This window comes from Salvelinus sp. IW2-2015, unplaced genomic scaffold, assembly GCF_002910315.2.
Source record: "Salvelinus sp. IW2-2015 unplaced genomic scaffold, ASM291031v2 Un_scaffold4676, whole genome shotgun sequence".
Classification (NCBI taxonomy): domain Eukaryota; kingdom Metazoa; phylum Chordata; class Actinopteri; order Salmoniformes; family Salmonidae; genus Salvelinus; species Salvelinus sp. IW2-2015.
The window spans coordinates 13178-37104 of record NW_019945945.1 but is presented as its reverse complement, the minus strand read 5'-3'; the positions used below and the strand labels follow the sequence as shown (position 1 = coordinate 37104).

The window sequence follows — 23927 nt, the reverse complement described above, 5'->3', positions numbered from 1 at the left end:
CACACAAGGTAGTCAGTACAGGTAGAGGAGGCTATAGAGATGACAGACACGGTAGAATAAGGTATTAGAGAGACAGACGGAAGCGAGGTGAAGAGAGACAGACAGGTAGAGAGCATAGAGAGACAGACAGGAAGCAGAAGGCATAGAGAGACAGAACAGGAAGAGAGGCATAGAGAGACCAGACAGGTAGAGAGGTATTATGAGAGACAGACAGGAAGAGGCATAGAGAGACAGACAGGAAGAGAGTGAAATAGAGGAGACAGACAGGGAGAGAGGCATAAGAGAGGAAACAGGACAGTAGTCGAGGTATGGAGAGACCGACAGGTAGAGTAGGTATAGAGAGACAGACAGGGAGACTGAGGCCATAGAAGAGACTAGAATAGGGAGAGAAGGATAAGAGACAGACAGGTAGCTAAGAGGTATAGAGAGACAGACGGAAGAGAGTATACGACAGACGAGGTAGATAGGATAGAGAGACAGACAGAAGAGAGGCATATGAGAGACAGACAGGAAGAGAGGTATAGAGAGACAGGACAGGTAGAGAGGTTAAGAGATACAGACAGGGGAGAGAGGTATGGAGAGACAGACAGGTAAACGAGAGGTATTGGAGAGACAAGACAGGTAGAGATGTACTAGAGAGCGAGCAGACATGGAGAGAGGCATAGAGAGACAGACAGGTAGCGAGGTATAGAGAGGACAGGACGGGTAGAGAGCATAGAGAGACAGACAGGGAAGCATGAGGCCATAGAAGAGGACGAGACAGGAGAGAGCTGATAGAGAAGACAGTACGATTGAGCAGGTTTAGAAGAGACAGACGAGGGAAGAGAGGTATATTGAGAGATCACGACAGGTAGAGAGGTTTAGAGAGACAGACATGGTAGAGAGGTATAGAGAGACCGACAGGAAGAGAGGCATAGAGAGGACAGACAGGAAGAAGAGCTAGAGACAGAGCGGGAGAGAGGTATAGCAGAGACAGACAGATAGAGAGTGTAGCAGGAGACGAACAGGGAGAGAGGTATAGAGAGCCAGACAGGTAAGATGTTAGAGAAGACAGACAGGTAGAGAGGATATAGAGTAGACAGACTGGGTAGAGAGGCATAGAGAGAGCAGACGGTAAGCAGAGGGTATAGGAGAGTACAGAGCGGAATGAGAGGATTAGAGAGACAGACAGGAGGAGAGAGGATAGAGAGACAGACGATAAGAGAGTTAGCAGAGACAGGACAGGAAAAGGAGAGATAATAGAGAAGACGAGACAGGTAGAGATTGTGTTAGAGAAGCAAGACAGGTAGATGAGGTTTTGAGAGACAACAGGTAGAGGTATAGAGAGACAGTGACAGTTTTTTTGGTTTAAAAGAAAAGCCAAAGGTTAGAGAGACAGACAGGGAGCAGAGGTAACTGGAGAGAAGACAGGTAGAGATGTATAGAGAGACAGGACAGGAAGAGAGGCATAGAGAGGACAGAACAGGTAGACGAGGTATAGAGAGACAGACAGGAAGAGGCATAGAAGAGACAGACAGGAAGAGAGGCATACCGAGAGACAGAACAGGAGAGAGAGGCTAGTAGAGACAGACAGGTAGCGTAGGTATATGAGAGACAGACAGGTAGAGTCTCTCTCTCTCTCTAACCTGACAGTTTCACCTACTAATTCTTCTAGTCTCCTTCCAGTCTCGTCTCAGGCCGTCTGCCTTCAAGCCTGTCACACCCAASAACTTCAGTTCCATGCAGAACCTCTACCCTGCCAAGATAGAGGACTCAGACCAGGGCCTGTCCAACGGGCTCCACCGGGCCTACGTCTCCACCTCCTCTTCCTCCTCCTCACCCTCCCGCCATGGTGGACCCACCTCCAGCGGAAACAAGGTGCCCCAACACATGGCACCGTTATAGTCTGGTGATTTCTGTCCTGAAACYTGTACAAGTGTATGTGTTGTTCTTTAAAAACGTCAGGAAMGGACTTTATCAGTACTGTCCAATGTACTAGGATTATTATGGTGATGATGATACTTCATATTAATGGTGATGATGATGATGCTGGTGATGATYATGACAGTGATGATCCTGGTGATGATGATGACAACGATGATGCTGGTGATGATGATAGTGATGATGATGACAACGGTGATGATGATGATATTAATGATGCTGGTGATGATGACAGTGATGATCCTGGTGATGATAGTGATGTTGACAACGATGATGATAGTGATGATGCTGGTGATGATGCTAGTTATGATGCTGGTGATGATGATGATGATGATGATGATGATAGTGATGATGACAACGATGATATAGATTTGATGATGATTGATTAATGATGCTGGTGGATGATGATAGTGATGATGCTGGTGATGTGATTAATTGATGGTGATGATGATGATGCGTGTGATGATAATAGTGGGGATGATGATAAGATAACAGTTGGTATTAATGTTGTGATACAGGTGTGGCATCAGTGCGTGGGATGAGTCAGGAGGATGAGAACCTGTCAGACTCTGGTCATAACTCCATGAACAGTCTTCCTCCATACAGACCTCCCTTCAGACCACAGCTGGCTCACATCAAGTCAACTCCTGTTTCTCTCTGTGTCTGTTCTGTCTCTCTCTGTCTGTGTGTCTCTCTCTGTGTGTCTCTCTTGTGTCTGTGTGTCTCTCTATGTGTCTGTGTGTCTCTCGTGTGTGTCTGTGTGTCTCTCTGGTGTGTCTCTGTGTCTCTGTGTATGTGTGTCTCTCTTTGTGTCTGTGTGTCTCTCTCTGTGTCTCTGTGTATGTGTGTCTCTCTCTGTGTCTGTGTGTCTCTCTCGTGTCTGTGTTGTCTCTCTCTGTGTCTGTCTGTGTGTCTCTTATGTTCTGTGTCTCTCTATGTGTCTTGCTGTGTCTCTCGTCTGTATGTGTTTCTCTGTTCTGTTGTGCTTCGTCTGAGTGAGTTATATCTATCGTTGTGTCTGTGTGGTTAGTTTGTCTCCCTGTGTACTGTGTGGATTTCTGCTCTTGTCGTGTGTTCTTCTGTTGTTCTCTGCTTGTGTCTGTGTGTCTTCGTCTCTGTGTCTGTGTGTCATCTCTTGTGTGTCGCTTGTGGTGTCTCTCTCTGTGTCTTGCTCTGTGTGCTTCGCTGTCGGTGTCCGTCGTGTGTCTGTGTGTCTCGCTCTGTGTCTGTGTGTCTCTCTCCTGTGTCATGTGGGTCTTCTTCCTCTGTCTGTGTGTTCTCTCTGTTCTGTAGTTTTCTTTTGTAGAACATAGTAATGATGAAGAGAGGAGGAGGAGCCAGATATGCGATGATAATGATGAAGATTGTATGTTACCCACCCTCAGTGCCTCCATGAGCCACATCAACACCAATTTGGCTTCCTCTGGACCGAGCATCAAAGGTTGCGGGCGTCGTCGGGGGTTGCTATGGCGGAGATGGCCTTGTCGTGTTCGGTAGCATGGCAACGACTCGCCGCCTGACCGCCATTACGGATGGGAGGCTCCGCCCCCTTACGTAACTGTCGTTAACTCCGGTAGAGAGGTGGTGAGTGATTGTTTCTATTTTTTTTATTTCACCTTTATTTAACCAGGAGGCTATGTTGAGGGAACAAGTTCTCATCTTGCAACATGCCCGACCTGGCCATGATTAAAGCATAAAGCAGTGGAACAGACAACACAGATTTACCACATGAGTAAACACATAAACAAGTCGAATAAACATGGTAGAAAAAAGAAATCTATATACAATGTGTTGCAAAAAGGCATGAGTTAGGCAATTAAATCGAAATAATTACAATTGTTAGCAGATAACACTGGAGTGATAATATCATCAGATGATCATTGTTGCAAGAAGAGATATGGTACTGGTGTGCAAAAGAGCAGAAAGTAAATTAAATAAAAACAGTATGGGGGGTTGAGGTAGGTAAATTGGGTGGGGTAGTTTACAGATGGACTATGTACAGCTGCAGCGATCGGTTAAGCTGCTCGGATAGCAGATTTTTTAAAGTTGGTTTGAGGGATAAAAAGTCTCCAACTTCAGAGATTTTTTGCCAATTCGTTCCAGTCGCAGGCCCAGCAGGGAGAACTGGAAGGAAAGGCGTCAAATTAGGTTTTAGCTTTAGGGATGATCAGTGAGATACACCTGCTTGGAGGCGTGCTGGCGGGTGGTGTAAGCCATCGTGACCAGTGAACTGAGATAATGGCGCACTTACCTAGCATAGCCTTCTGTAGAGACCTGGGAGCCAGTGGTTCTGCGGGATGAATTCAGGTTGGTTGATTTGTGATTTCTTGTTGATGACTGATTGGTTGGTTGATAGTCCAGTTGGCGTGATCTGGAGGGAGAGGCTGGTGGAGAGGAACACGAGTGAAACAGATGAGGAGGGAACCTGGCATGAGAGTGAGAGTGCCATTGCACAGGTTTGTTTGTTGTTTGAATGTGTGTGTGTCGTGTGAGTGATGTGTGTGTGTGTGTGTGTGGGTGTGTGTGTGTGGTTGTGGTGTGTGTGTTGTGTGGTGTGGTTGTGTGTGTGTGTGAGTGGTTTTGGTGTGTGTGTGTTGATGTTGTTGTGTGTGTGTGTGTGAGAGTTGTGTGGATGGGTTGTGCGTCTTTAACTCTTTATTTTTTTGCCCTCGGTCCCCTCCCCCCTCTATTCTCCCCTTCGTCTCTCGGCCTCCCCTCCCCCTCTATCTCCCCCTTCTCGTCCCCCTCCCCCCTTCTATCTCTCCCCCCTCTCTCTCCCTCCTCCCCCCTCTATCTCTCCGCCCCTCTCTCTCTTCGCTCCCCCTCCCCCCTCTATTCTCTCCCCCCTGTCTCTCTCTCGCTCCCCCTCCCTCTATTCTCTCCCTTCCCCCCCCCCTCTCTTCTCCCCTCCCCCCTCTCTCTATCCCTCCTCTCTCTCTCCCTCCCCTCTCTCTCTCTACCCTCCTCTCTCCCTCCCCCTCTATCTCCCCCCTCTTCTCTCCTCCCTTCTCTTCCCTCCCCCTCTCTTCCCTCCCCCTCTCTCTTCTCCCTTCCCCTCCTCTCCCCCTCTCCCCCTCTATCTCTCTCCCTTCTCCCTCTCCCCCCCCTCTCTCTCTCCCTCCCCCTCTCCCCCTCTCCCCCTCACCCCGCTCTTCTCTGTAGGTGTTTGAAGGTAATCAGCGTCTGTGGGAGAAGGAGTTGGAGGTTGAAGATCTCGTACGCGGCCAAAGCGTGCGTCAGGTTCCCGCATGCCCAGCTTCCCAGCATGCACTGCAGCTGGCAGCTGCACAGGGCCAGCAGGGGAGACAGACTGCAGGACGAAATGGACGGCTTCTGGGGGGGAGTCAGGAGAGAGGGTACGGGGAGTCTGAAAGGGAACCATGTTCCGATACACTGGAGGCAGACATGGCGGGAAGGGTGGGAGAGTAAGTAGCAGGTGGAGGGTGCGGTGAGAGGGTGGGATGGGGAAGGTGGAGGGGTGGGAAGTAAGGTGGGGAGTGGGATGGATGGAGGTGAGGGGTTGGGGGGATGGAGTGGGGAAGGTGAGGAGGGTTGGGGGATGGAGGGGGGAGGTGAGGGTGTGGGGATGGAGTGGGGAAGGATGAGGGAGGTTGGGGGATGGAGTGGGGGAAACGGTGAGGAGGTTGGGGGATGGAGTGGGGAAGGTGGAGGGTTGGGGGATGGGAGTGGGAAGGTGAGGGGGTTGGGGATGGAGGGGGGAAGGTGGAGGAGTTGGGGATGGAGTGGGGAGGTGAGGGGTGTTGGATGGAGTGGGGGAGGTCCGAGGGGTTGGGTGAGGAGTGTGGGAAGGTGGGGGTTGGGGGATGGAGTGGGGAAGGTGAGAGCGAGTTGGGGATGGACGTGAGGTGAAGGTGAGGGAGTTGGGGGATGAGTGGAGTGGGGGAGGTTGGAGTGGAATGGGGCATGAGGTGTGGAGGGATGGGGAGGGTTTAAGTGGGGAAGGTGAGAGGTTGGGGATGGAGTGGGGAAGGTGAGGGAGTGGGGGATGGTGGGAAGTGGGGAGGTGGAGAGTTGGGAGTGAGGTTGGATGGAGTGGGAAGGTGAGCAGTGGTTGGGGGAGAGTGGGGAAGGTGAGGGGATGGGGGATGGAGGGGGAAGATGTGCAGGGGTTGGGGGATGGGAGTGGGGAAGGTAGAGTGGGTGGTTGGGGGATGGAGTGGGAAGGTGAAGGGTTGGGGGATGGAGTGGGAAGCGTGTAGGGGTTGGGGGATGGAGTGGGGAGGAAGTAGAGGGTTGGGGATGGTAGTGTGGGAAGGTGAGGGTTGGGATGGAGTGGGGAAGGTAGGATTGTCGTGGGGGAGTGGCGAGTGGAGGGTTGGGGGATGGAGTGCGGGAGGTGAGGGGGTTGGGGGATGGAGTGGGGAAGGTGTGAGGGTTGGGGATGGAGTGGAGTGAGGGGGTTGGGGATGGAGTTGGGGAAGGTGAGAGGGTTGGGGATGGAGCTGGGGAAGGTGGAGACGGTTGGGGGATGGAGTGGAAGGGAAGGGTTGGAGATGGGTGGGGGGATGGGGAAGTGGGAAGGTGAGAGGGTGGGGGATGGATGGGGGGAAGGTGAGAGGGTTGGGGTGGAGTGGGAAGGTGAGAGGGTTGGGCGGATGGAGTGGGGAAGGTGATGGGGTTGGGGGATGGAGTGGGAAGGGTGAGAGGGTTGGGGGATGGAAGGTGGAAGGTGAAGAGGGTTGGGGATGGAGTGGGGAAGGTTGTGGGGGTTGGGGGATGAGTGGGGAAGGTGGCGAAGGTTGGGGGATGGAGTGGGGAAGGTGAGAGGGTTGGGGGATGGCAGTGGAGGAAGGTGAGAGGGTTGGTGGGGACTGGAGGGTGGGAAGGTGAGGGGGCTTTCGGGGGGATGGCAGTGGGGAGGGTGAGAGGGTTGGGGATGGAGTGGGAGGTGTGGGGGTGGGGAAGGAGCGTTGTTGAGTGGGGAAGGTGAGAGGTTGGGGAGATGGAGTGGGGAAGGTGAGGGTGGGGATGGAGTGGGGAAGTGGAGGGTTGGAGGATGGAGTGGGGAAGGTGAGAGGGGTTGGGGATGCAGTGGGAAGAGGGTGGGGATGGAGTGGGAAGTGAGGAGGGTTGGGGGATGGATGTGGGGAAGGTGGAGGTTTGGGGGATGGAGTCGGGAATGTGAGGGGTTGGGGGATGGAGTGGGAAGGTGAGGTGGGTTGGGGGATTGGAGTGGGAAGGTGAGCGGGTGGGGATGGAGTGGGGAAGGTATGAGAGGGTTGGGGGATGGAGTGGGGAAGGGTTGAGGAGGGTTGGGGGATGGAGTGGGGAAGGTCGAGGGTGGTCTGGGGGATTGGAGTGGGGAAGGGGAGTGGGCGAGGGTTGGGGCGATGGAGTGGGGAAGGTGAGGGGTTGGGATGGAGTGGGGAAGGTGAGAGGGTTGGGGGATGCCAGTGGGAGGTGGAGGGTTGGGGATTGAGTTGGGGAAGGTTGAGAGGGTTGGGGGATGGAGTGGAAGTGAGAGGTTGTGGGGATGGCAGTGGCGGGAAGGTTTCGAGGAGGTTGGGGGATGGAGTGGGGAAGGTGGGAGGGTTGGGGGACTGGGTGGGAAGGTGAGGGGTTGGGGGATGGAGTGGGGAAGGTTGGGAGGTGGAGGGTGGAGTGGGAAGTGAGAGGGTGGAGGGGTGGAGTGAGAGGTGAAGGGGATGGAGTGGAGGTCGGGGGTTCGGGATATGAGAAAGGGAAGGTGAGAGGTTGGGGGATGGATAGTGGGTGAGGTGAGGGTAGGAGGATGGGAGTGGGTAATGAGAGGGTTGGGGGATGAGTGGGAAGGTGGGGAGTGAGGGTGGTGGGGGTGGAGTGGGGAAGGTGAGAGGGGTTGGGGGATTGGGAGAGTGGGGAAGGTGGAGAGAGGGTTGGGGGATGGAGTGGGGAAGGGTGAGGGTTGGGGGATGGAGTGGGGAAGGTGAGAGGCGGTTGGGCTGGAGATGGAGTGGGGGAGAAGTGAGGGAGTAGGAGGATGGAGAGTTGTAGGTAAAGTAAGGTAAAAACATTAGAGATGGGTCCCGTGAACACTAAGAGGACGGAGGACAGCATAGAGAGATGAGGAACTTGACTGAGAGATGCTGGTGAAAGAGCAGGGTTTATTTAGCTTCCTCTGTCCACCACCCCTCCCTCTTACCTTTCAGTCTGTTCAGAAGTCGGGTAGATGATCTCTGTTTTGAAGCCGAAGCAGCTCGTGAATTCCCAGGCGGAGGTGACCAGCAAGCTGTCAGAGCTGTTCCAGCTGAAGACCCAGCTGAGAGAGYCKAGAGGAGAGCTGCAGAGKCGTGATGGACAGATAGACACGCTGCAGACAGCCCTACAGGGGGCGCAACTTCGACAACTGGAGAAAGGTGGAGCAGAGGAGAGTGGAACCTAGGTCTCAGAGGATCAGGAGGGGATCAGGTATAGATATGTGGTCCTCTGTAGCTCAGTTTAGTAGTGCATGGCGCTTGCACCGCCAGGGTTGTGGGTTTGATTCCTGGGGCCACCTATACCTAAAAGTGTATGCAAAGCATGACTGTAAGTCGCTTTTGATAAAGAGTGTCTGTTAAAGATAATTTATTATTATGTTATGTTTGATTGTTATATTATGTTTGATTGTTGTGTTATGTTTGTATTTGTTGTGTTATATTTGATGTTATATTTATATTTGATTGTTATGTTTGATTTGTTATGTTATGTTTTATTTATTTTTTTATTATTTATTTTTTTACCGTATTTTTACCAGTAAGTTGACTGAGAACACGTTCTCATTTGCAGCAACGACCTGGGGAATAGTTACAGGGGAGAGGAGGGAGTGATGGCAATTGTTATTGATTGTTATGTTATTGTTTGATTGTATATTATGTTTGATTGTTATATTATGTTTGATTTGTTTGTTTGATTTTATTTAATGTTATATTGTATTGTTTATTTTCTGTTATTGTTGATTGTTATGTTTGATGTTATATTATGTTTGTTGTTTGTTTGTTTGTTATTTAATGTTATATGTTGATGTGTTATTTCATGTTATGTTTGATTGTGTATGTTTGATTGTTTTATATTTTGTTTGATTGTTATATTATGTTTGATTGTTATGTTTTAGTTTGTAGTCGCTCTGGATAGAGCGTCTGCTAATGACTAATGTAAATGATTGTTATGTTATATTGATTGTTATTTATGTTTGATTGTTATGTTTGATTGTTATTTAATGTTTGTTTTGATTATTCTGTTGTTTGTTGTTATGTATTTATTGTTATTTAATGTTTGTTTTGTTTTTATGTTGTTGATTGTTTGTTATTTATGTTTGGATTGTTAGTTATGTTTGTTATATTTTGAGGTTGATTTATTTAATGTTTATGTTATGTTGTTTTTATGTTGTTGATTGTTATGTGATGTGTTATTTAATGTTATCTTTGATGTGTTCTTTTAGTATTTTATATTTGATTGTTCTGTTGATTGTGTATATTTGATTGTTATTTAAGTGTGTGTTGTGATTGTTCTGTTGTTTGTATTTTATTGTTATATTGATTGTTATGTTGTTGATCTGTTATTAATTTATTTTATTGTTATCTTTGATGTTTTTAATGTTATGTTATATTTGATCGTTATGTTTGTTTGTGTATATTTGATTTGTTATTTAATGTGTGTTTGATTGTTCTGTTGTTTGTTATTTAATGTTATATTTGATTGGTATGTTTGTTTGATTGTTATTTAATGTTATGTTAGATTGTTATGTTTGATTGTTATGTTTGTTTGATTGTTATGTTTGTTTAATGTTATTTTATATTTGATTGTTCTGTTGTTTGATTGTTATTTTATGTTATGATTGATTCTTATGTTATGTTTGATTCTTATTTAATGTTATGTGATGTTTGATTGTTATGTTTGATTGTTGTGTAATGTTATYTTMGATTGTTYTGTAATGTTATGTTTGATTGCTATGTAATGTTATGTTTGATTGTTATGTTTGATTGTCATGTGTTTGTGTGACTAATGTTACTGTGTTGACCAATAAGCTAATTGGTGATCATTAAATTGTCTGTCTCTCTCACTCTCTCTCTCTGTACCCCTCTCTTTCTCTTCCTCCTCTTCCCCTTTCTCTCTCTCTCCCTCCCTCTCTGTATCTTCCTCCTCTCTCTCTTTAACTGCAGGCCCTACAGAGGAGCGTCTGCGAGCAGAGCTGTTGTTAGAGCGTCGTCAGAGCGAGGCCCAGGCTACAGTCTTCGAGCAGGAGAGACAGACGTGGCAGACAGAGAAGGAGAAAGTGATCTGCTACCAGAGAGAGCTGCAGGCCAGCTACCTGGACATGTACCACCACAACCAACTACTGGAGACAGAACTATACCAGCTCAGAGGAGAAGGAGGAGGAGGAACACTGGAGAGAGAACTATACCAGCTCAGAGGAGAAGGAGGAGGAGGAACACTGGAGAGAGAACTATACCTGCTCAGAGAAAGAGGAGAAGGAGGGACACTGGAGAGGGAACAGCAAGATGTGAGGGGGGGAAGAGGAGGAGAAGGAGGAGGGCGAGAGATGGGAGACTACAGTAATGAGTCACTGGAGAGGGAAGTGCAGGAGGTGAGGAGAGGAAGAGGAGGAGGAGAGAGAGAAAGAGGAGAGGAAGACAGCATACCTCCTCCTGGTCTTCCTTGGATAGAGAGGATAGAGTCGTCTGAGATTTGACTGAGTGGACACTAGATGGGGGGCCCATTCCAAACCAAACACTCTTCCTATCTCCTTGATGAATATTCAGGCTTCTTACAGATGTTAAAGGACAGGAGGGCCCCATTCCAAACCAAATCCTCACCCCTTATCTTCATGTCCTTGTGGAGGGCCCAATTCCAAAACAACGCTGCACTCCTATACCTGTGTGAACTAGACTGAATAGTGTGCATATATAATCAGCAATACAATGATACCCTCTCTGGTACTGTTTTTTGGAAGTTCCACTTCCTACTTCCTGTTTCAATCCACCAATCAATGACAACMTCCTGTTTCAYTCCACCAATCAATTACAGCGTATTAGAGTCGAGAACACTGTACAATCCTTCAAGCACGACACCGACCAAACCTCACTTTAGAGGGCTGCTTGTATGTACAAAGGATGATAATAATAATAATAACCTATTTGTAAATGTTACTTATTCAAATTTTGTTCTGTGTGTATATAATCAAACCAGTGTGTTTGATAGTTCCGATCCTCACAGCCGTTCTGTGGGCTAGTTGAAGTTCAAACACTGACTGGGGGGTAGTAAGGGTAGGTATGCGTRCCAAATGGCACCCTATACCCTGTATAGTGCGCTACTTTTGACCAGGACCAATGGGGCTCTTGTCAAAAGTAGTGCACTACATAGGGAATAGGGAGCCATTTCAGATGCAACCTAGGACGTTGTCCAAAGGATCTAAAGAAATTTGGGTTTTGTCCCGGTGTGGTGAGGTACGGTCATTGTCAATGGATAATAAGTCTGTAGTGTGTAGAGTAGGCCTAATGTAAATGACATTAAAAGTTCATTCAGGGAGCGTCCAGGGAGCTGGGCTCAGAGGAGAAACATAACATCACTAGACCATCAGAGGCCAACATCAGAGGCCAACATCAGAGGCCAACATCAGAGGCCAACATCAGAGGCCAACACACGGATGCTGTTGCTCTGCCATTAACAACACGTTTTGTTGTTGTAAAATTACCCTCTAAGAAACCTGTAATACTGTAACAATACTGTATTCAGGACATTTTATGGAATTTATATTTATTGTCATGTGATTCTATTTCCTGTCCTCAAATCACTATATCGTAATCTGTATATAGTTGTTAGTTAGATATACTAATGCTGCAGAAGCATGTACTGTTTGAGGAAATAGCCTGAATAGACTGAATAGCTGAATAGCCTAATATTACAGCTCTGGCCATTATTCTGCATCCCATTGGACTAATTACTGATCATCTATCGTTGCTGTCGGAGAAAAAATCTCTTATCTCCTAAARGGATACTTTTCAGCAAATGGAAGAAAATTGCCATATTTTCCCTTTAACAAACATACAATTACATAACTTTTCTCAAGTTATTTTGAATACATTTTCTTGGTCCTAGATTCATTAAATATTCAGAGTTCATTGACGGGAGTTACTGCTTTCAATACAACAACAAAAAATCATCCCACAGCGACGCTTTGTTTAGGGAAAAATAAATACTGTACTATACTGTGACTTGTGTTAAACCACTGGAGTTAAATAAATATTCAAACATTATATATGTTGGTTCTGAATTTCTATAATAAACATTTATCAAGTGGTGTGAGAGTTTCTTTGAGGGCAATTTCCTTTACGTTAGCTGTTGCCTAAGTAATACAAACAAAAGCACAACCTGTATCTACAACTTGTAGTAATTCACTGGTAGGCTATACTACACTATACTATATGTATATGTACTCTGCTATACTACACTGAACCCGGTAACATACATAAACACTAGTCTTGTACTACACAGTACAAATAAAAGTGTTAATTTAACTCCTAAGAGTTGAATTCAACACTGTTTCAGATAACATGTGGTCCCAGTCTACATAGTGTTAGAGTCACTACAGGTAGTGTCACATTTTCAGAGTCAATTTGACTCAAAATGGTGTTACAATTCACACACAAATGTGTAATCATATTTTTTCATGCCACTAAATTGAGTTGAATTTACACTGCAATGACTGCATAATTTGACAAGACAAAAATTCCCCTTGTTGTTAGTACTCATCCTGGGTTAAAATATGTCAACACTGTAATTTTTACACCCTCTTTTTTACTTTGTACATTCATCTCAGACTTGGTTACCTTTCCCCCATCCTCCTGGTACTTTAAATACCTATTTGTTGTGTGCAGGACTGGGCAATGGGAGAATCTCTCAATTGCATACTGTTCGCCTCATCAAAACCCATTGGAGGAGAAGGTCAGAGGAACGGGACGCCTGGCTTATTCATCCAATGGGTTTTGAGAAGGTGGAGAGGAGAGAGGACGCGAGGAGTATGCAGCTGACATTCTCCCAATATCTGTAGTGAAGGAGACTATTAACTGAGAGATTAGTTTTTGTGGCCCRTCTGAACTACAGACTGGAGGAAGCTGCTGGGAAAGTACCCTTTAGAATGTCTCGGCCTTGTTTCCTTATCAACACACACCCTGTACAAACCTGGCCCTTACATACCTCCTCCCTGAGTTTGGACATTAGAGGGCAGAGGTCAGCCTAGATGGAAACAGGAGGATCTTTGTTAGCGTAAGGAACAGGTCTTTCCAAGGTAAGCTGAAGGGGAGTGGCTGCCCTGGGTGGTTTTGTGAAGTTGAGTGCTGGACACACAAACACCCAGTGTTCTTTTAGAACCCGATGGAAAAATATCTGTACCACAGGAGGTTGGTGCCACCTTAATTGGGGAGGACGGGCTCGTAGTAATGGCTGGAARGGAATATATGGAACGGCATCCAACTCATTAAACACCTGGTTTCCAAGTGTTTGATACCATTCCATTCACTCCATCCCAGCCATTATTGACCCCTCCTGCCAACCACTCTCAAGCATATTTGACTTGTGTAGTTGCCAGTCCTGTGTTAGACTTGACGTGTATGTTCCCTGGGGGGGGGGGGGTCAAGCCAAACACCATCTCTCCCTCTGACTCACCAACCTCCATCTAACATTATATAAACCAGGGCTAAATATAACTCCACAACTCACATAGGTGACTGTGAGAGGGCGATCGTCTTCTGAGTGTGGGTTGATGAAAGATATTAACTCATGATTCTGTGTGTTGCTGCTCTGTATGTAGGAGGGACTCTACACATGCAAACTACTCTGCTTGGATTTCAAGCATTCAATGTTAGCCGGCTTGTAGTATTACATACAACTATACCTCACACTAGTTAAAGTCAACAGGAGGATTGTTTGCAGTGAAGTGAATACAGCTAGCCCAGGTGGATGTTTCTGCATGTTGTCTAGTATGTAGTCATCTGGAGTGGTAAGGCCGCCATCTAGTGGCATCTGCAGGAAGAGCATGTGAGTCAATATCAGTAGCTAGTATTAGCTGTCACCAAAAAATAAAAATACATCTTTCTGCAGCTAACCAAACTCTGATACATTTCACAAACAGAGAAACAGAGTTGGAGTATAAAGTTTTTATTCCATTTCAAGATGCAAGTATAATATGAAACATGTTAGAGAATAAATATGTACAATAAAACTTGAATAAAGAAAGAGAAGCAGGTAAAAGGCAAACCTATCATACAAGAACTCAATAACTCTGACTACTGGAAAAGAAAAAGAACCCAAGGAAGAAGCCATAACAGACCTTAATGTATTCTGGGAAAGGAGATGAATGATTGTCAACCAAAAGCAGTAAATAAAATGTCAAATCAACTAAACACAAAACGAACGTGTACGCACACAAACCATCAAATAAAGACCTGTTACCATAATTCATTCTGACTGGAGATCAGTGCAGAGTTGATATAATGGCTGACTGCTACCATGTGTCGGCTGTTAAAGAGATGCTGGTGCAGACCTTGCTGACATCACCATTTCATGGGCTGGGAGCTATCCGTTTGGTCCAAGGAGAAGGATTTGATCATGGATCCAATACTGATGTTGCTATTTTGTGGCAGAATTATATTTCATAAAAAGGTATAAAGTTACTTATGGTTTCACTATTTTACAGGAGACTTGATTCTAGCGATGATAAATAAAAACTAAATCAGACTTCACAGTAGTATAATTTGTTTTTGTTAAATACATCGGCCTACACAGAACAAGAAACAGGAAAATTCTTGTTATTGGAGGCAGTTGCAAAATCAATCAGCCAATTGACCCTCGACCTCTCCATCGATCACAACTGTTGATCGTCACACTGATACATGTACTGTAACCCATAGTGACTTTCAACCAATCAGGGCCTTTATTACATCATAGCCAATAGGAAAAATGTTACTTTTTTACAATCAGTGTTCCATTCACAAACTGTAACCACGGTCACCTCAACCTATCAGCCAATCACAACCTCTCAATACAATATATATGTGAATATACTTTCTCAGAGGCCACTTAGCTTTACCTCTGTAATATAGAAGTTTAAATACTCTCCTGAAATCAGACAACTTCCTAAAAACCATAATGTCACATCACCTCTCTAACATCCATTCAACCGACCATTCTGTGTTCTGAGGAAAGACTACAGATGGATATATAGAGGATTCTGTGTTCTGAGGAAAGACTACAGATGGATATATAGAGGATTCTGTGTTCTGAGAAGCCTACAGATGGACATATAGAGGATTCTGATGTTCTAAGGAAAGCCTACAGATGGATATATAGAGGAAAGAAATAAGGAACAGAGCAGTCGTACAAAAACTCTACAACTCAATTTGATACGCTATGATAACGCATCATCACATCCTTAACAAGAATAAGCCTATAGTAAGTTCTGCAGGCAGCTGAAAATGAGTGTCAATGAATGAATGATCCTTTTGAGATCTCTCTCTCTCTCAGGAGGTAGGATGGGGGATTTCCAGGGGTCCTGGGGTAGCAGGTAGCTACTGTAGCTCATAGGGGCTCCACTTTGCCTGGGGGTTTCCAGAAACAGGATGGGGGATCAAAAGAAGATCTGCTTGGCATCTGACGGGTTCTGCTCCATGGGACAGTAGGGGCATTTCAGTCTGAGGAGATGGAAGACAGAGTTAGACATATACAGACCGGCAGGAGAGTTTAACCACAGAGTTCCACAGGTCTGACTTTCAATGGTTGAGTGCCTGTTTGTCTGCCTGTCTGTCTGTCGACCTGGATCAGACTCACTTTCCAGCGTTGGTGAGTTTGTTGAGGGCGTCTCTGGAGATGACGTGTCCACAGATGAGCTTCATGGGAGGGTTGCTCTCTGACGTCTGCTGCCGGAGGATGGGACAGGCGAACACGGAGTGGTACCAGCACTTCTTCCCCAGGTCTATCTCAATCTGGAGGGAGGGGAGACAGGACAGACAGGACCATTACACTTCTATGACAACCTTCATTAATAATCCATTATAAATGGTTAAAGTATTATACATGTTTGTTTTCTATTTATTTTTATGAATAGTTATGAATAACAATTATTGCTTTAAATGCTAATAAATACTCTGAGGATTCACCACCCAGAGAAAGTCATGCGAGCATAGAAAGGGAGACTTACAGGCAGCTCGTCCTTGTGTGTCCAGACTCCGCTACACTGTCTCTGTTCAATCACCTGCTTGATGTTCATCAGGACTGGTAGAGCCATGCAGCCTGACGCAAAACTGACAGAGAATACCATTCAACACAGAGAAACAGACATGGAAATCACAGATACAGTTGAAGTCGGAAGTTTACATACACCTTAGCCAAATACATTTAAACTCAGTTTTTCACAATCCTGACATTTAATCCAAGTAAAAAAAACTGTCTTTGTCAGTTACGATCACCACTTTATTTTAAGAATGTGAAATGTCAGAATAATTGAGAGAGAGTGATTTATTTCAGCTTTTATTTCTTTCATCACATTCCAGGGGGCAGAAGTTTACATTCTACCAAATACTAATTGAGTGTATTGCCTTTAAATTGATTTAACTTGGGTCAAACGTTTCAGGTAGCCTTCCACAAGCTTCCCACAATAAGTTGGGTAAATTTGCTTGTCCCTCCCTCCGAGCTGGTGTAAACTGAGTCAGGTTTGTAGGCCTCCTTGCTCGCACACGCTTTTTCAGTTCTGCCCACAAATTTTCTATAGGATTGAGGCCAGGTCTTTGTGATGGCCACTCCAATACCTTGACTTTGTTGTCCTTAAGCCATTTTGCCACAACTTTGGAAGTATGCTTGGGGTCATTGTCCATTAGGAAGACCCATTTGCGACCAAGCTTTAACTTCCTGACTGATGTCTTGAGATGTTGCTTCACTATCCACATCATTTTCCTCTCTCAAGATGCCATCTATTTTGTGAAGTGCACCAGTCCCTCCTGCAGCAAAGCACCCCCACAACATGATGCTGCCCCACCGTTCTTCACGGTTGGGATGGTGTTCTTCGACTTGCAAGCCTCCCCTTTTCCTCCAAACATAACGATGGTCAATAGGCAAACAGTTCTTATTTTGTTTCATCAGACCAGAGGACATTTCTCCAAAAAGTACGATCTTTGCCCATGTGCAGTTGCGAACCATAGTCTGGCTGTTTATGGCGGTTTTGGAGCAGTGGCTTCTCCTTGCTGAACGGCCTTTCAGGTTATGTCGATATAGGACTCGTTTTAATGTGGATGTAGATACTTTTGTACCTGTTTCCCCAGCATCTTCACAAGGTCCTTTGCTGTTGTTCTGGGATTGATTTGCACTTTTTGCACCAAAGTACGTTCATCTCTAGAGGACAGAAAGCGTCTTCTTCCTGAGCGGTATGACGGCTGCATGGTCCCATGGGTTTTATACTTGCGTACTATTGTTTGTACAGATGAACGTGGTACCTTCAGGCGTTTGGAAATTTCTCCCAAGATGAATCAGACTTGTGGAGGTCTACAATTTTTTTCTGAGGTCTTGGCTGATTTCTTTTGATTCCCATGATGTCAAGCAAAGAGGCAATGAGTTTGAAGGTAGGCCTTGAAATACATCCACAGGTACACCTCCAATTGACTCAAATGATGTCAATTAGCCTATCAGAAGCTTCTAAAGCCATGACAATTTCTGGAATTTTCCAAGCTGTTTAAAGGCACAGTCAACTTAATGTATGTAAACCTCTGACACCACTGAAATTGTGATTCAGTGAATTATAAGTGAAATAATCTGTCTGTAAAAATTGTTGGAAAAATGACTTGTGTCATGCACAAAGTAGATGTCCAACCGACTTGCCAAACTATAGTTTGTTAACAAGAAATTTGTGAAGTGGTTGAAAAACAAGTTTAATGACTCCAACCATATGATGTAAACTTCTGACTTCAACTGTACATACTGCAGTGAAAAACAATGACAAGGAATCTTACTATCAGCGTTATACTGCTGTGTGTGTGTGTGTGTGTGTGTCTAACCTGACACTGAGAGGTGACTCTACAGATAGCCCCAGCAGAGCYCAGGCGTCCCTGGTGAAGCTGTTACAGATGTCAGCCCACTGGTTGGTCTCTAGCAGAGAGCGGTAGGGAGAGTTCTCTATGCCGTGCCGCAGGTACACCAGACTACCCATGAGGATCTGGATGTCTGGGGGAGAGGAGACACTGCTATAATGGGTGTCTGGAGGGAGAGGTCTGGGGGAGAGGAGGCAGTGGTCATGGAGGAGGGAGGAAGGATGTCTGGGGGAGAGGAGACAGTGTTATTCAGGATGTCTGGGGGAGAGGAGACAGTGTTATTCAGCATGTCTGTGGAAGACAGTGGTCATGGAGGAGGGAGGAAGGATGTCTGGGGGAGAGGAGACACTGTTATACAGCATGTCTGTGGGAGACAGTGGTCATGGAGGAGGGAGGAAGGAAGGTGTCCATTCACAGACTATTGGAACAGATCATTAGTCAGTCAGCTGGTAAGAGAAAGAAGCTATGAAGTCCTGTAAGAAAGCTATTGAGAAAACAATAAGGGTTTCCTATTGGACAGGTAGTTCCTCCCTGTTTCAGTAAAAAAAATATATATACATGTTTGGTGCCTAATGAACATCCCTGTCAAAAAGCTCTTCAAGATCACTAGGAGCCCCCAAKCAGGGTGTCAGACAGACAGTCCCTACCTCTCTTCAAGATCACCAGGAGCCCCCAACCAGGGTGTCAGACAGACAGTCCCTACCTCTTTTCAAGATCACCAGGAGACCCCAGCCAGGGTGTCAGACAGACAGTCCCTACCTCTCTTCAAGATCACCAGGAGCCCCCAGCCAGGGTGTCAGACAGGCAGTCCCTACCTCTCTTCAAGATCACCAGGAGCCCCCAACCAGGGTGTCAGACAGGCAGTCCCTACCTCTCTTCAAGATCACCAGGAGCCCCCAGCCAGGGTATGTCTGTCCCTACTTCTGGTGCTGTGAGGTGAAGGACTGTTAGTGCCTACGTTCAGACCATCATATACCTGCTGCCTACATTTCTATCTGTCCCACCCTGCTGACCTGAACAGGGCCCAAGCTGTCTGTGTTCCTACCTCTCTGGTGCTGTGAGGCGAAGGGCTGGAAGTGCCTGGCGTACTGTAGCGCCTCCAGCTGGTTGGTGATGCCTCCGTTTAACAGGCTGATGAAGTAGAGGCGGTGCAGCTTGAACTCCAGGGTACTGTTCAGGTCCAGCAGGCGCTGCCGGTTTGTTACTGCCCACCTGGAGCCGGGGAGAGAGAGGATTGTAATCATTAGTGCACACCTGGAGCCAGGGAGAGAGAGGATTGTAATCCGATTATTGCACCAGCCGTACAAAACATTGTAAACTGAAAACAATAATTTTCTATTGGACAAATTCAGGTAGGTCCTCCCTGTTTCCTTCTGTTTGGCTCCTAGTGAATAGACCCCAATTCAATCAATTCAGGAAGTCACCGAAATTCTAATTGACCTTTAACCCTGGCATTTCAGATCTCAATTGTGTTCACTACTCTCAAGTTAATCAGTTACTGAACGGCTGAAAATGATCAAAGAGGGGTTTGATTCACATTCAATCGCACACAGAGAAGGAGGTACAGTACACACTCTAGTGCTGTGTCTGAGGTCAGTATATAACAGAGAGGAGGTACAGTACATACTCTAGTGCTGTCTAGGTCAGTAATAACAGAGAGGAGTACAGTACATACTCTAGTGCTGGTCTGAGGTCAGTAATAACAGAGAGGAGGTACAGTACACACTCTAGTGCTGGTCTGAGGTCAGTATATAACAGAGAAGAGGTACAGTACACACTCTAGTGCTGGTCTGAGGTCATGATATAACAGAGAGGAGGTACAGTACATACTCTAGTGCTGGTCTGAGGTCAGTATATAACGAGAGAAGAGGTACAGTACACACTCTAGTGCTGGTCTGAGTCAGTATATAACAAGAGAGGGAGTACATACATACTCTAGTGCTGGTCTGAGGTCAGTATATAACAGAGAGGAGGTACAGTACATACTCTAGTGCTGGTCTGAGGTCCTGCATCCTCAAGGCCTCCAGGATCCTGTTGAGTTCCAAAAATGGCTGCTTCATGCTCATGTCAATCACTACTCCAGACTCCTGGGAGATACACAAACAAAGAGAAGCCAGGCAGTTTTAATGCATATGAAATATACCAAATGTCTTCCATTCTGGTTCTGGGGACCAACAGGGTGTGCAGGCTTTTGTTTCATCTCAGCTGTTCACCTGACATAGGTCCTCTGCCACGCTCAGCATGCCTTGTCTGTACAGGTGTTCCACGATGGTCTCACTCAGGTACTTCTGTCTCTCAGGTGAGTCCCACACTGTCTCTGCCACCACTGCACTCACCTCTGCATCAAAGTTCTACAGAAACACAACCAGGAAACAACCAAAGGATAACCGGATATAAAACACACAGAATCTGCTGAAATTTCTCCCTTGTGTGCTTAAGGTACATTTTTACAATAATATTGGCTTAAACCGCAAGGGAGTTGTGTCATCATTCATCTTTTCTAAAATGTAAAGATTCTACAATGAAAGCATTTATTGGGAAACTCTTACCCTGTCGATAGCTTTGCCCACTTTGGAGACACTGCCGTGGATGTCCTTGTGTCTGGAGGCCAGCAGCTGTACTGTTTCTTTAATGTTCTTACAACACTGGGCCATCGTCTGAGACAGCACCGAAAGATCTGCATCTTGTACCCCTGAAGGAGAGCCATATATTTAGAGAGTTGGTACATTGAGGTTTCTGCATTGTGATTGACATGACACAAAACTCTATGGCAGCCATGTTGGCGCCGTAGAAATATAATGACTTATACCATGCCATTGTTGAATACTCGTTTCTGATTGGCTTGAAGGGCATTCTAGAGCGTGCATTATTTCCCTATAACACACGGTATACTTGCACAGTGGAATTCAATGACTATAGTTCATTGTTACATGTTCTATGTTTGAGCTGCTTTGGAATGCATAGCCCCTCGTTGATTATCCTTTACATATTTCTATGGTTATCAACCCCATTTCATGGGAACATTTTAACAATGCTATGTAACAGAATGTCTAGAATTAGAACGATATTCAAGTGATGTCTCTGCTCTGAAGGAGACAGCAATCAGGTTAAAACAAATCAGAACATTACAAGTTTAAAAAGGCTAAAAGCAGTCTTGTTGAATGTACATAAAGAAACCTTTGATTCACTTCTGTGCCTGAACCCTCACGAGTCAAGGCACGCAACCGGAGAAAAACAAGATTTCATTTCTCTAGGGCCAAATTGTTTAAATAACTTAAATTGCATATTGTTCCGTGCTTTAGTTGTACTCCTGCATCAAACTCCTCGAATATGGGACCTGTAACAGTGTGTGCAGGTATCTATCATTCTTTCATTTTTCACCATGCACCTGCAAATGGCTTGATGACTTGAGTGAACACTACGTCTAAACTAGAGCGTGTAGATGGCTCTGCCTTACCGAATGTAACCAGCTGTCCCCGTAGCTCACAGACGCTGCGTAGTAGTTCGTCCAGCCGTTCCTCTGACTGGTGTCCGTACATGACGAACCTGTGGAGCACCTTCTCCAGCTCCCGCTCCACACACGCACACTGCTCCATACCTAGACTGGGACTCTACCGCATTCACTACCACCTGGGAGAGACAAGACATATGGAACTAGGCCTAGGTCAGTGGTCCTCAAACCTCTCCCCGGGAAKCACCAGACATTTCACAATATTGTTGTAGCCCTGAACCAGTTCACCTGATTCATCTAGTCAAAGGCTTGATGATTCGTTGGCAGGTTGAATCAGGTGTGCTAGCTCTGGAATATAGCAAATACATAGAACAACTAGGGGTCCCCGAGTAGAGGTTTGAGAACCACTGAACAAGGTCACAGACAWTAGCTCAACATTTTGCAATCCTCCCATTACCCCTACAGTTTTGTTTCACTACTGGTATAACTGATTTAGCCTAACTGGTCAACAAAATCCTTTATTAGTTGAATCAGATTTGCTAGAGCCTAAAGTGTGCAGTGGCACAGTATTCATAATCATTGACAGGCAACAGAAAATAMGAAAGAAGACCAATCTATTCTAGATCAACAAGTGCAGATCAGTTGTTAGGCCTGAATGTGTTGGTCTCATTGACACATTAGGCATCCCTGCTGTATACATTTGAAAAACATTGCTTAGCAACTTCCCTCTTCTCTTCATAAAATATCKAAACTTTTCTTTTGAATTTTTCATCTGACAAATAAAAGTACTTGCTATAGTACGAAGCAAAACATACTGTAAACCAGCTACTTTTGGAACCGTTTTGCTCGCTGAAGCTAATAGGCCCTGTCCATAGCCTCAAGCCCTCAACCAATGACATTCGACTGCAAAACAGGGTTTGAACGGTATGCTAACTAGCCAAATCGTTTGCTGTCACTTTGTTAGTCTTTAGCTAGCTACTTGACTCAAACAATCTAGCCAGCTATGTTCTTGTTACTTACTAAACTGACAACAAATCTCTGATAACAGCTATGGTAGCAAATATCAAGTTAGCTACGCTAGCTAAGCTGACTAGCCATATCCACAACAATATTAACAGGACCAAGCCAGCTAGCTTGGCTAGTTGTTATCTAGCTGTATAAGACGTCGTATCAAACACCACTTGGTTACAATGGCGATTATCATACAGCGAGAAATCCTAATGGCAACTGAGACATGTTGGTGAGTAAGTTAGCTAGCTACGTTTGTCGCATAACGTAAACAAACAGCTAGCTAACGGTAATGTAAACCTAGCATGGACCGAAGCTGTTTGTTTGACTTGGCAATAATGGTGTATTTTAATCGATTGCATAATTAGAAAGATAGCCAGATTGTCCAAATATTTTTTCAATTCTTAAATATATCAACGACATGTCAGAAAATATCAAAATAAGTTAAAATAACAACATAAAACGTCAACATAAACACCACTTACCTGTCGTGACAGCTATTCTCCACCAGTCGTCCTTTGATCTGCGGAACTTCCTTCCTGTGTAGCATGTCCCGGATTTTCATAATAAAAGTACTGTAGTTACTTTACCCATGAATATAAGGTTCTTAGACTTCATTCAATGTTTCAGTTTTTACAGAGTGTAWAGATACTATGTTTTCAGAGTTCCATCCTCTGATACATAATCATGTATGCCTATAAAACAAGTAAAATGTAGGTTTCAAAGTGATAGCATTTGATTCCAATATTAAATTGTCTCACAATAGCCTACAAGTTTATGCGAACCCCAGGCGGTGCTGTATCGACGGTTATGAATGGAGATCTGTGGCCAGATTGCAGACCTATGGTGTAGACAGGTGTGTGGCTTGAAGCTGCCCAGGGGATTTCCCACCGGTGATATAACTATCTGGTAATGACCCCAGACCGGCATTGATGTAAAACGCACACACACACACACACACACAAACCATAATTATGCATATAGATTACTGAAAGTCACTCATGAGACATGTCTCAATTATTCATGTAATCAATAAATTCAAGGTCTCAACTCCATTGCTTCAATAACTTGCATTACCACATACTGAGTGTATCAAAATAAAGGAAAGTCTTGCACTAGGGATTCTGTGGTAAAGCTAATCAGTGGCGATTTTAGCATGTCAATCTTGGTGGGGCAAACTCCCCAAATTGTTTTTAGATGCATGCCAGCAAAGACCTACACAACACTAAACAATACACTAATACACTTTAACAGTGACAAACAGTGCCTACATGAAGCCAACACCTTACCACTGCTACACTTGGCTATCAGAGGAGTCTTCTCTGGCAGCGAAACAGTTCATTCAGCCTCATTTACTGCCTTTTTTAAAAACATAGCTGATATGGCTGACTTGCTTAAACAAATGTGCTTTCTACTGACAATTGAGATGTACAAACTATGGCATAAGGGGACGACGAGCGGATAAGAGGCAATCCGTAATTTTGATTAAGACATTAATG

The 23927-nt window shown here is 45.3% G+C and overlaps 2 protein-coding genes and 1 long non-coding RNA gene across 3 annotated transcripts; 2 read left to right on the top strand and 1 right to left on the bottom strand.

The window, feature by feature from the left end:
* The first annotated feature begins 497 nt into the window (after positions 1 to 497).
* On the top strand, positions 498 to 921 carry LOC139026395 (uncharacterized). Its single transcript, XR_011478174.1, has 3 exons — positions 498 to 518; positions 660 to 705; positions 882 to 921. It is a non-coding gene; the product is annotated as an uncharacterized lncRNA (long non-coding RNA).
* A 708-nt stretch (positions 922 to 1629) lies between these two features.
* n4bp3 (NEDD4 binding protein 3) lies at positions 1630 to 12196 on the top strand (the record flags this gene model as incomplete). The annotated part of the gene is given in 9 exon segments (XM_070441740.1): positions 1630 to 1860; positions 2441 to 2559; positions 3306 to 3342; positions 3344 to 3474; positions 4277 to 4376; positions 5083 to 5337; positions 8108 to 8297; positions 8300 to 8326; positions 10056 to 12196. Coding segments are annotated over 9 exon segments (1623 nt in total), but the record flags the coding sequence as incomplete, so codon positions are not given.
* A 2914-nt stretch (positions 12197 to 15110) lies between these two features.
* Positions 15111 to 22988, bottom strand: rmnd5b (required for meiotic nuclear division 5 homolog B). Its single transcript, XM_024144048.2, has 10 exons — positions 22914 to 22988; positions 21427 to 21599; positions 20519 to 20661; positions 20183 to 20320; positions 19956 to 20056; positions 19015 to 19181; positions 17937 to 18102; positions 16091 to 16193; positions 15721 to 15875; positions 15111 to 15584 (listed from the first exon to the last, which is right to left on the bottom strand). Exons 2-10 carry the CDS (start codon positions 21563 to 21565, stop codon positions 15521 to 15523), a joined length of 1176 nt encoding a protein of 391 aa, XP_023999816.1. The 5' UTR covers positions 21566 to 21599; positions 22914 to 22988; the 3' UTR covers positions 15111 to 15520.
* Positions 22989 to 23927: the final 939 nt, after the last annotated feature.